Source organism: Balaenoptera borealis (genome assembly GCF_965194805.1).
Source record: "Balaenoptera borealis genome assembly, chromosome: 20".
In the NCBI taxonomy this organism is placed as follows: domain Eukaryota; kingdom Metazoa; phylum Chordata; class Mammalia; order Artiodactyla; family Balaenopteridae; genus Balaenoptera; species Balaenoptera borealis.
The window spans coordinates 17,177,235-17,189,257 of record NC_138879.1 but is presented as its reverse complement, the minus strand read 5'-3'; the positions used below and the strand labels follow the sequence as shown (position 1 = coordinate 17,189,257).

General features: G+C 49.6%; 1 protein-coding gene across 9 annotated transcripts in view; it reads right to left on the bottom strand.

Annotated features, from left to right (window-relative positions):
- GOSR2 (golgi SNAP receptor complex member 2) overlaps positions 1-12,023 on the bottom strand; it is a 40,715-nt gene that overhangs the window by 14,954 nt on the left and 13,738 nt on the right. For 4 of the 9 annotated variants that reach the window (XM_082373867.1, XM_082373869.1, XM_082373868.1 and 1 more), the window contains exons 5-6: positions 11,202-11,342; positions 7,605-8,024 (exon numbers count right to left, since the gene is read on the bottom strand). In XM_082373867.1, the coding sequence (XP_082229993.1) occupies positions 7,863-8,024; positions 11,202-11,342 (303 nt within the window). In that variant the 3' untranslated portion in view covers positions 7,605-7,862. Of the gene's footprint in view, positions 1-5,176; positions 8,025-11,201; positions 11,343-12,023 lie in introns of those variants that run through there. The other 5 variants (XR_014238745.1, XR_014238746.1, XM_082373872.1 and 2 more) reach the window with 3 other exon arrangements.

The following is a 12,023-nucleotide window of genomic DNA, read 5'->3' as shown; positions in this document are numbered from 1 at the left end:
ACTCTTTCCACAGGTCGCTCTGAAACCCGGCCAGCTGAGAACTGAGCTCATACTCCTCCCCTTCAAAGCAGCACCCCTCCCCAGGGAGGGATGCCCTCCGAGGACGTCAGTCAGTACCATCCTCGGCCACTGACCTATTCTCCACCCGGCCCCTGTCCTCCCTCCCCCAGAAAACACTCCAACACCACTCCCGCCCCCATCTGGATAAGCTCTCATCTTGGGTATCGACCCTGCCCTGTGACATCTCCTGTAATTACTAAATCGACTTCCTATGTTAAAAGGGTACAATACTAGGGGTGAGCTTTTTTTTTCCTTAAGTGAATATCCCAGCCCTTCTACATCTTTAATTGAGCGCTGTTCCCTCCCAATGGATGATCTCAGAAAATTTGTTTCAAGATGTTTTCTCATTCGAGGAGGTGGCCAAGGTTCCCAGTCTGGAATTCTGCCCCGGGGGCTGCCTGCCAAGGGTCTCCCAAGGCCTGTGGGCCGAGGTAAGAGAGGCTGCTCCCTGCCACAGCGCTGAAGGAGGGAGAAGAAAGAAGTGGTTTCCTGGACGCTGACTTTGCGCCCACTCGTGCATACAGCAACGAGAACTCAGACAACACCCACCAGCGTTCAGAATTTTAGCTTCCGATATTCACAACAACGTGGAGAGGTCCAAGGGACAGCGATGATTATTCTCTGCTCCTACAGAGGTCCCAGCTCTCCGACCCCTTGCCCCTGTCCCTGCCCAGGCCCTAGCATGAGGAACTCTTAGCAGAGCATGCCCACAGGTGCCAGGAGGTGAGCAGAGCCAGAGGCTAGGCCCTGCCCCAGATGTCTTGGTTGAAAGAATGGGGGGCCATGGCCCAGGCTGGAAAGGGGAAGGGGGAGTGGAACCGTCTCCTGCACAGCCCACACCTGCTCGCCCCTGATGAGCGACAGCCCACCAAGGCTTCAGCTCCATTTCAGGCTTCTTGAGCCTCTGAGCACCAACCACTTCTCGGATGGGCTGTGAGCTGGTGCAAGGAAGCTGGGAGCCAAGCAGACGATGGCAGTCAGCCCTCCCAGCGGCTCTCCCTCGCCGCCTTTGACACTTAACGAGGCTGATTAGAGCTTGTTAACTCCGCCATGCCAGGCCCCTCCCCTTCAACTTCTCCCACGACTCCTCCTCTCCTTCAGGCATCCCGCAGCCATCACCTCGCTCTCTCCCAGAAAGCCCTTCCTAGTTAACGCCCCACTGAGACAGCCACTCTGAACTGCTGTCCCTCCACCTTGGGAGGTTCTGCATGTTACTTTGAACTCTGCTTGTTTCATGCGACCAGGTCCTGCCTTTCCAGTTAAACAGGAATAACCTATCACATCTGGAAGGCATTTAGAGCAGAGGTTCTCAACCTTGGCTGCATGTGAGAATCTCTTGGAAGGTTAAAAAAAAAAAATCCTGAAATCCAGGCCACACCCCTGATCAAGTAGCTCAGATCCTCTGGGGGCAAGATCCAGAATCAAGACTTTTTAAAGCTCCCCCGTAAGTGGCCTAGGCTGAGAAGCACTGCTTCAGACCTCTGGAGTCTGCTACAAACACTAGGTTATTTGGGCCCCATGTCCACCCTGGGAAGGGACAAAGACAGGTGTTACTCCCATTCTAAGAGGAGAGAGCTTAGGTTCAGAGAGGTGCCTGCCATGGGGCTGCTGCCAGCAGGGCTGCGACTTGAGACCAGGCGTCTGCATCCTAGATTCAGGGCTTTTACTGCTGCCTGGTGCCTCTTTAATTACTGCTCGCCGCAGAGGGCAGAGGCTGCTTCCAACCCCTCTGTCTGCCCTGAAACAGCTAACACGGTGCTGGGCATATGCCAAGGCTCTGGTAGCTGGGTACCCAAGGCTGAGGAGGTGGAAGGCTTCCCTGCTGGGCCTGGGCAAGTCTATGTCAGCTCTCCAGGAGGAGGGGCTGGGGAGACGCCACCAACAGAACTGCTAGGCCAGGGAGACAGCCTCCACAGCCACAGTCCCCTCTTCCTGGGTGCCCTAAATCAGTCACAGACTTTAGTGTCCACAGGGTGACCAGCCATCCTGGTTTACTCCAGCCTGAGGAGGTCACCAGGATTCAGGACTTTCAGCCTCGAAGCCAGAACGAATTAGTTGCCCCCTTGTCTCTCTCCAAACAGTGCTGGTTGGCACATTTTCCCTCCCGTGCCTCGCCTGCTTTCACATTGACCATCGCTGCTGTTGAGGGCCTACAAGCACAAGGCCAGTGCCACCAGTGGCCTTGACCCTTCCGGCTTCCTCCTGGCCTAGTCACAGCAGCGCAGCTGGTCCATGGCCTCCATTCTCAGTAGTCTGTCAGCTGCCTGGGCCGGGCTCCTCAAGTGCCCTCCTACAGGCCATGACCCAGTACCTGTGGAGCGCCTACTGTGTGCACAGGATGCACAAGAAAGGTCCCTGCAGTGAGGACACCTCAACAACTACCATTCCCCAGGGACTATGTGGCGCTGGAGGTATGTTGGGGGTGGAAACAAAGATGCAGATGTACAAAAGGGCATGGCATGTTCCCAGAAGGCCAACCAGTCCAGAGAGGATGGAGAACTAGGCAGGGATGGTAGGGAGGGCCAGGAGGTACACTGGAGGGGGCAGTGACAGGCTGGCCTGTCACACTAAGGTACTGTCCTCAGCAGACACAGAGGAATCAGTCAATGAGGGGGTCCGCAGGCCGGGAGGGATCTGGCCCCTTCCCAAACCACATGGGAGAAGTAAGCTTCTACCCCATCCCCGGCTGGTCTGGGGAAGCGGTCCCCCGCCTTGCCTTGGGTAGAAACCTCCTGTGCTAGACCAGTCTCTCTCACCCCTGTCTACACGTTACAACTGCCTGGGCAACCCTTAAAACTCCCCATAGCCAGGCTGCAACCCAAGCCAATTAAATCAGAATGGATCAGGGTTAAGACCCACACACAGGTATCTTTAAAAGCTCTGGAGGGAATCCCGATGTGGAGCCAAGGTTGGGAGCCCTCTGCTAGCGGGATGTGGGGATGAGGGGGGCCTGCTCATCGAGGTGGTTCTATGGTGGGGGGCTTACCAACTGCACCTGAGCGGGCCAAGGACCTGCAGAGTCCCCTCACCGCCATCCCACTTCCCTCCTCTCCCATGTGTCACATGACATGAAAGCACACAAAAAGGGGAGAAGGAACTGACACCACACCGGGGATCACTTTCCACCCTTGTCTGCAATATGCCCGTGTGCTGAGGGAAAGACTGAAAGGGGAGGGGAGCCCTAGACACTACAACGAACTAGGATTTCGGAAGGCATTTTGGGCCATACCCTGAGAGCTCCAGGGGACAGCCCGAAGCCGCTACTCGGCAGGGAATTTCTGGATCTAAAAGGAAGCAAACTGGGGCTTCCCTGGTGGCGCAGTGGTTGAGAATCTGCCTGCCAATGCAGGGGACACGGGTTCGAGCCCTGGTCTGGGAAGATCCCACATGCCGTGGAGCAATTGGGCCCGTGAGCCACAACTACTGAGCCTGCGCGACTGGAGCCTGTGCTCCGCAACGGGAGAGGCCGTGACAGTGACAGGCCCGCGCACCGCGATGAAGAGTGGTCCCCGCTTGCCACAACTAGAGGAAGCCCTTGCACAGAAACGAAGACCTAACACAGACAAAAATAAATAAATAAATAAATAAATTTGGGAAAAAATACATATATTATTAAAAGGAAGCAAACTAAATCTGCTTAAAATCAGGATGTTTCCTCCTCTTCCAAGTACACCAGGCCTAAGGCAGAGCTGAGTTCTGGGCAGACCAGCCAGAAAGGGTTATGTCGCTCCCTAGTGGCAAGATCTGAGTACACCTCCCATTCTCCACTCCAGAAGCTCCTCCTCAAATTCTCTCTCCCCCTTCAAATAAGGAAAATACTTCAGAGCAGAGAACCTGCCATGTAAGGTGCACCAAATGCGTTACAGCCCTTTACCCAATCCCAGAAAGCTGCCTTGGTCTCCTGCATCTCGTCCCAAGCACGGGTGCAGTGTTTATGAGCTTGGGCTATGAAGCCGGACAGAGAAGGGGTTGGTTCCTCCAGGACTCCCTGTGGGGCCTTGAGAAAAGTCACTAAAGCTCCGTCCCTTCATCTGCACAAAGGAAATGACACATAACCTAACTCAGAGGGTTTGTGACGATTAGAGGGAAGACCCGTGAAACTAACTATGCCTGACTTCCAGTAAGGGCCACAGGCAAGCTAGCAGTAGTCAAGGTCTGGGCTCTTCTCTGAGCAAATATGACATCCTACCCTTCAACAGACAGTGACATATCATGCTTCTCTCTCTTTGCCTTGGCTCCAGGCCTAATCAGGGATTCCCCAGAGTGTTTTTGTGGGGCTTCATGACTTGCATGTGTCTTTTTCTTGGCACTGACATTCTACTGACTTGTTCTTGGTTCTCACTTCTTTATATTTCACTGTCTTAGTTATTTCCTCTAAGTCTCCTCAAATCTTTCCTGGAATAAGATATAAACAAATTAAGACTTTATTTTGGACTTGGTAAGTTTTGCTCTTCACTCATATATGCTTAGTTCAGCATGTTTTCAAATGCTATAGTCTTTGATTAAAACAAAAGCCTCTGTCTACTGCTTCCCTGGTGGCGCAGTGGTTAAGAATCTGCCTGCCAACGCAGGGGACACGGGTTCAAGCCCTGGTCCGGGAAGATCCCACATGCCGCGGAGTAACTAAGCCCATGCGCCACAACTACTGAGCCTGCACTCTACAGCCTGCGAGCCACAACTACTGAGCCCACGAGCCACAACTACTGAAGTCCGCATGCCTAGAACCCGTGCTCCGCAACAAGAGAAGCCACCGCAACGAGAAGCCCGCGCACCGCAACGAAGAGCAGCCCCCACTCGCCGCAACTAGAGAAAGCCCGCGCATAGCAACAAAGACCCAACTCAGCCAAAAATAAAATACCTAAATAAATTTGGAAAATAAATAAATAAATTTAAAAAAGACACACATCAGAATTACCTTAGAGACTTAAAAAATATTCTAATTCAGAAGGTCTGGGGTAGGCCGGAGGAATCCATAATTTTTAAAAAGTTTCCCAGCTACTGCTGAGGCAGCCAACCCACCCCTGGTCTTGAAACAGTGTTTCAGAATCTCTGGCCTGAGAGAAAAAAAGGGTCATTAGTTATGACGATGAATGTCAAATTCCTTTACAAAATGTAATTTTCTAAATAAAATAAACAGCAACTTTATTCAACTGATGTGTTTCAAAAACAATGAGTGTAAAGCCAAATTTGCAAATCAAACCCATTTAAGTTAATCAGGGCAAAGGACAGGAAAAATCCCAGCAGCGAAGCTTTCTATAAAATCAAGACTCTCCGACTTACTTGGTCGTGGAGTTCGGCTTTTCTTAAGGTGATCACACCTGGAGTACACATCCACGGAATGAAGATATTCCAAGTTCCTTGACAACCCACCTGTCTTAAACCACAATAGGTACACCAAAATCCTGTACAAGGTCGCAGAGGCGGCTCCTGGAGATTCTTGCACCTGATAATTCCCCCCAACTCCACCAGAGGGTGCTCCTTCCCTGGCCTGGGGACCCTGCCCGATACTCTGAGGACTGTGGAGACAAAGTGTGTTTCTCACAGAGCATAGAAAGCCAATGTGTGACAGGGAAGGGCAAGCACACGATGACACGAGGTGCCCCAGGGTCTCCAGACATACTGTGGCTGCTGTTCCTTAGCTCCGGGTGGTGAAGACCCACAAACTGCCCCCTCGATTTTTATTACAAAGTAGGGAGAATGGCTCTGAAGGTGCAGCACGAAGGAAGGCCTTACTTCTGGTTCGTCGAGGCCAACAATCACTAGAAAGGCAAGTGTGGAAACAGACTGGTGTACATTACAAATAGGTGTCACATCAGCCAAAAGAGGGCAGAGGGTGAGGGGAGCTTCTGCCTCCCCAGAGTTCAAGTCCAAATGGCTTAGCTGCTCCTTGTACATCTTCTTCCAAAGCGCACTGTCTGGGGAGATCCTCAGGTGCCCAGGCTCAGAGCCAAGTCTGTGCAGTTTAAAAACCCATTTCATGGACTGCTAAGAGACCTGTGCTGTGTCCCTGGAATGACAGGGGTGCTGCGTATGATGGAAATTTCCAACTGGGCCTCCCCAAAGTCAGAGCTAGGTCTGAAGATGCTTCCACCCCTCTGTCCGTCCATCAGGCCAATGTTTTCACTCTGGCAGGGCCCTCAATCCTTTTATGAAGGGATCAAAGATTCCCCTTTCCTTGGAAACCCAGGGCCCCTGTTTAGCCCAGACAAGTAAGAGCAATAGAGATCCTACCAAAAGTGTGAAATCAGTACCCAGGAAACTCATGTTAAAAATCTGTGACAATTAAGAAACATTTCCCCAAAAGGGATCTATGCCACAGATGTGCCTACAAAGATCAATATTGCTATAGAAACAGGTGGGGGGGGGGTGGTAAAGAAGGGAGGTGGAAGAGAAAACACACAGAAAAGAGAAAGATGACAGAAGATAGTCCAAATGACAAGAAACAAAGACAGGAAGTAGGTAGGGCAAGACAGTCAAAGGTGGGGTTAATACTGACCAGGTTTACAGTTCCTCTGGGAAACTGTGAGTGTTATTTATGTCTTGCCATACTGAGCCTAGGGCTGGTAGGGCCTGTGACAGATGAAAAAATAGGCTAACCAGGTCTTTCTGGTACTTTCAGGGATTAGTCTCTTTGAACAGACTGGCTTTACAATAAATTCCACAATACGCCGGGTACCGGTACAGCCTTAAACTAGGGTTGGTCCGAGAAGGAAAAAAGTCCTGGTCCCTGAAAACAGAGTCTTACAAGGACATACACACCAGAGACGCCTCTAGGGTGGCATGTGCCCACACTGGCTGGGCAGAATGGAGGCTTGGCTGGCAGTTGCTAATATATTTCAAGGAAGGGAAGAGAGCCAATTATTAATTAGAGATACTAAAACTGGAGATGAGACTTTAAAAGACAAATCACTAACCTTTGCTCACAGCTACTTGATAAGGGGCAAACACCCACCAAACCCTGGGCACGGGTGCCAGGCTGCAGTCTTAAAAGCCAACCATTAACTACTGGGAAAAAAATCGGTGACTAGGGTCTTCAGTTTCAAGACTGACCACTCCCAGGGAGTTAACACTGGCCTTACTTTAGAAAGGAGAAACACCCAACAACTGTGATGTGGAAAATCTTGCTATCAGCAACAGCGCCAATGCCTCCGTTTCCTCTAGGTAGCTGCTTCCGGGGAAGGATGACAAGTATTAGCAGTCAGTCATTGGCATGTCATTATTTTTTGGAGGGGTGTGGGGGAAGGTGGCTAGTAGCAAGAGCATGTGAACCCACCTACTGTAGTGGGTGCAGGAAAAGAAGGCCTCTTTCCCCTCCTCTCTTTGCTTCTGCTCTAGACTACCTACTAGGAGCCAGAAAGGCCAGTGGATGGCAAAGAGTGGACAGTCCTGTCTGCAAGCTCACCGTGAAAGCCTTCCCGGGTGCACATCAGCTATGAGGACAAAAACCACCAAGGCCATTCTCTTCCTCCCCTCTCCCTGGTCCTCCCTCACCCTTGCATCACTTCCTCCCCCAGTGAGAGTGAGAGTGAGAGTGAGAGTGAGCATGAGAGAGAACAGACACTTCGTTCATTTCCTAAGCACCACGTCTTGGTAGCACGAGTTTCCCCTCCAAGATGTCACAAAAGACAGAGGTTTGAAACTCCCACCAGGTTACAGGTCACAATTACTTCCGAGTGGTCTTCACAGTTAAGATGGGCACACATTTCAGAAGGCAGCCTCTGGGGCTCCCTCTCTCTGTACACTCACACTCACACACACTGCCACGCCGCGGGACCACTGTTCAGCCACAGGGCCTGGCTGGCTCAGGTCAGGTACTGCACCACGAGGAACATGACCACACAGGTGAGCAGCATCCCAGCGATCATGAAGTACTTGTCCTGGAAAGCTCGCTTCTCGATGAGCCGCATCACTGTGTTGGACAAGCCGAGCATGTTGGCGATGTCGAGGATCTTCTTCTGGGTCCCCTGGGACAGACAAGAAGAGGAAGAAAAACAAAGATCAACTCCTTCTGCCAAGGATGGGTGAATGTCATCATGAGATGGGGCTTTACCAACAGACAGTCTCTTGGTCATGCCTAAAGCATACAAGAAGCAGCAGCACCAGACACAGATCACGCTCCTATGGCCAAATGACTTTTGGTCAAGGTTGCAGAGCAAAGCAAGGGGGAAAGGAAAGTCTTCCACAAATGTGCTGGAACAAATGGCTGTATAATGAGTATCACGTGTATGTATCATATACACACACGTACATATATGTCTGTATATAATATATATGTGTTAAAAAAGACCTTTGATTCATATTATACATAAAAATTAATTCGCTCGTAGAATTAAACAAAAACCCTAAAACTATAATAAAGCTTCTAGAAGAAAACAGAAGAATGTCCCCAAACTGGAAACAATCCAGGTGTATATCAACCAGAGGATGGATTAACAATTTATGTTCTGTGCACAATGGGATACTGTTGGGCAATAAAAAGGACCTGATTACACCATGTAACAATATGAATGAGCCTGGAAAACATTCCTGAGAGGAAGAAGTCACACACAAAATCGTAATGTGAATACATTTACATTAAGTTCAATAACAGTCAAAACTAATAAATGGTGAAATAAATTAGAACAGTGGTTGCCTGGGGCGGGGGGAGGGAGCAGGGGTAGACTGACTGGGAAAGGGCACAACAGATCTTCCAGGGGTGGTGAAAACGGCCTCTGCCTTGACAGCAGTGTGAGTTACAAAGACGGATGTATGTATTTGTCAAAATTCAATGATCTGTACAAATAAGATCTGTATACCTCACTGTATGCACATTATACCTCCATAAGAAAAGTTTTAAATTAGAATATTTTATATTAAAAAAAAGGCAACATCAAAAAACTTCTCTCTGCTCCCTGGCTCTAAAATGCTTGCTCTCAGCCTGTGTACTCTGTAGAGTAGAAACCTCAGGGATTCTGCTGAGTACAACGTATGGGTCTGTGTCCACGTTTATAAGAGAGTTTGAAGTGGGCAAGATGGAACCACAGAAACACAACTGGCAGACACCAACCCAAGGACCTAAAACTCCTTATATAAATGTCACCACCCACCACCCAAAACAAAAGGGTATTTTATTCCTAAACCAACAGCCCAAACCACCCAGGCCACCCTTCTTCTCTGCTTTCTAATTTTCATTTTTAAGCACATTCAATTTCGTATGAAGTAACAAATATAAATGAAAGCTGGGCAGACCCCAACTTAACTTACACACATCACCAACTGCATCTGTATGACGGCATCTAACCTAATGTCCTGCATCCATTTTTTAAGTGAACACAGTAATGAGCAACTGAGAGAAGATGCAAGAGAGGTGAGAACAACACAAGGCATCACGGACAGGAGATCAAGACCCACGTTCTGCCCAGACAATGATATACAAGCCTCATGGAGTGAGATCTCTCAGGTCAAACTTTATCTCTGCCAGAGACCAGAGACATGTTTTTCCCATAACAATGATGGTATAAACTAGACTGTCACTATAGATTCCGCTTAGCTCTGAAAGAGCAGATTATTTCATCACGCTATGAAGTTCAAGTACCAAGCTTCGAAAATCACTTGAAAATTAACATAAATTTCAAAAATGTTATTCATTTTCCACCCCAAATTTCACCAAATCAAGGCCCGGCTCCTTCACGCTCCCTCCTATGTTCCTTTCAAATGGTTTGGGCAGAAACTTCCCTGACAGAAGTGGGGTAGGAGGCAGGTGGAGGGAACCAAGAGGCAAAAGACAGGTATAGTAGGTGTGCAGAGGAAACAGAATTAGGAACCTCTCATTCCAGCCCCTGATTGACCACCAGGCTTCCCGGCGCTTCACCTCTGGGGGCAGTGTTGGGGCAGAAGTTGCTTGGACTCCTCAGTGACACCAGACTTCGGGAGGAAGCTGACATGTGCTTTAAAAATAAGCTCTGACCCCCAGTGGGTCAACTTGAGTGTGACATGGTGAGTCTCGTCCTAAAAAGGGTTTTACTGTTTTTCTGAGATATGGGAAGGAGGCCAGCAGTTTTCTAAAGAAAGGGAGGATTAACCATCATGTATCAGTTTAGATTACTGCAGGTGGCTGTTCTGAAAGGGGGGCACCCATGGAGCTGTTGGAGACCACGCTCCCAGACCATTTGAAGCGCTGCGGCCATCAGCAAGAGATAAGTGTCACTCGCAGCTCGCCTGACCTTCTCCTGGGTAAAGGTGGCAGGCGCTGCTCAGAAATGTACAGAAGTCCCGTGGAGCTGACAGGCTCAACGCGGTCCAACAAAAACTAAGATAAAGCTCACGCTTCCGAGTGACTGCTTCTCACAGCTCAGTGGCTGGGAGGGCTTCGTTCACAGGGGACCACACCCTGATAACAGACACAGCCCACACCCCATTATCCATCAGGGTTGATACAGGAAAAGGGCTGAGGCTGAAACATCATGACTGACATCAGAGGCTGTGTAATGTTTCTGTAAACCACTCCCAGGGGCTTTGAGTCTCAGCCAATGGGGCAGGGCTTCTAGGAATACCTGTTGCTAAAGAGAGAGTGAAGAGTCACCGGGGATCACCAGCCTGTGCTCTGGAAGGCACCCGCTGCTAGTCAACCAAGGCAGCCCTAAGACCCCCTTCAGTTGCAGCTTCAGTCCCCCTTCAGCCCTAAGACCCCCTTCAGACCTCAGTACAGAGGTCTCGGCTATAAGGCCGTCCACCGGTGGGGGCGGGGGGGGGGGGCGCCACACAGGAAAACCGAGAGAGAGCGAGAGGCCAAGTACAGCTGCGTCTTCCTTCTTGTGAGAGCGGATTCTGTAACAGAATTTCCCAGTCCATTATTGCTTCCTCTCATAGCAGCAGTCACTTTACATTAAGTTCAGGAAATGGAAAAAGACCTGGATACCAAGAGATGCCACATTATGCTTCATTGCAAACACAAGAAACACCTACTGGCAAAGGGAATTTGGCTCCTTTTGGACTCATAATAATTCAATTCCAACAGAAAGGAACCCAAACTCAAAGGCTCTGTCTCACTATCACAGTATCACAATTTAGGGGTATGCGATCAAAAGGTAAACGCAGGTCCCACACTTTTGGATAAAGCCAAAACAAAAGGCCTTCTCCCTGTCCCTGAAAAGGGCCCCCACCTTCAAGGTCAGTCTCTGGGCCCTCAGTCCCGCCAGAATACTGTGCCCGCCTCCAATGAGGTCATCCATGCCGTGGTGAATTTTCTGGAGGGAGGAGTTAAACTGCAGTGGTTCATCCATTGGTATGGTGGTGTCAGAGTCCTGTGAAAGAAACGCAGGCACTTGATTACTTTGCTTGTTGGTCAGCTCCTGGGGTCCCACCACATCTGACCGCTCTGCCTCTTGGCCAAGGTCAAGCTGGAAAAACAGCCAGAGGGAATGGTGCGAGAATCAGAGGAACTTAACAGAGAAGAAAAAGCAAAGATCTGGGGTGGCCTCTGTCCACTCAGAGGAAAAGGAATTCTCAGACTTATCACTCTGCAAGTGGGTTCCACCACACAAGTCTTGTTCATCCCTGCCTCCATATCATTCCCCCAGCTTAGGAAAAACTCTATTCTTTTAAGACCTTGCTGGGCTTCTCCTAAAGGCTTTCTCTGACTCCTTGTTAACCTAGCTTATTCCAAATGTTCCTTTACTTGGCTTTCCCTCAGCGCAGTGTTAAAGGTTTGCTTTTGTCCTCCGGCTATTTTATCTACAGCTTATCCCTCCAATTAGACAGACTGGCTAAGGAGAGAAGAGACTGCTTTCTATTAAGGGCCTAACGGTGTTCAGGATGGGTCTATCCACCGGAGCAGGGAAGAAAAGTCTATAAAGAAATGAAGGCAGAAAAAACTAATACTGATCCAGTGCTTTCCACTGTGCATGCTCTTTACCCTAAGCTCACTTAATCCTCACTCTACCCGTACGCAGTAGTTATGATATTATCCCTGTTTTAGATGAAGA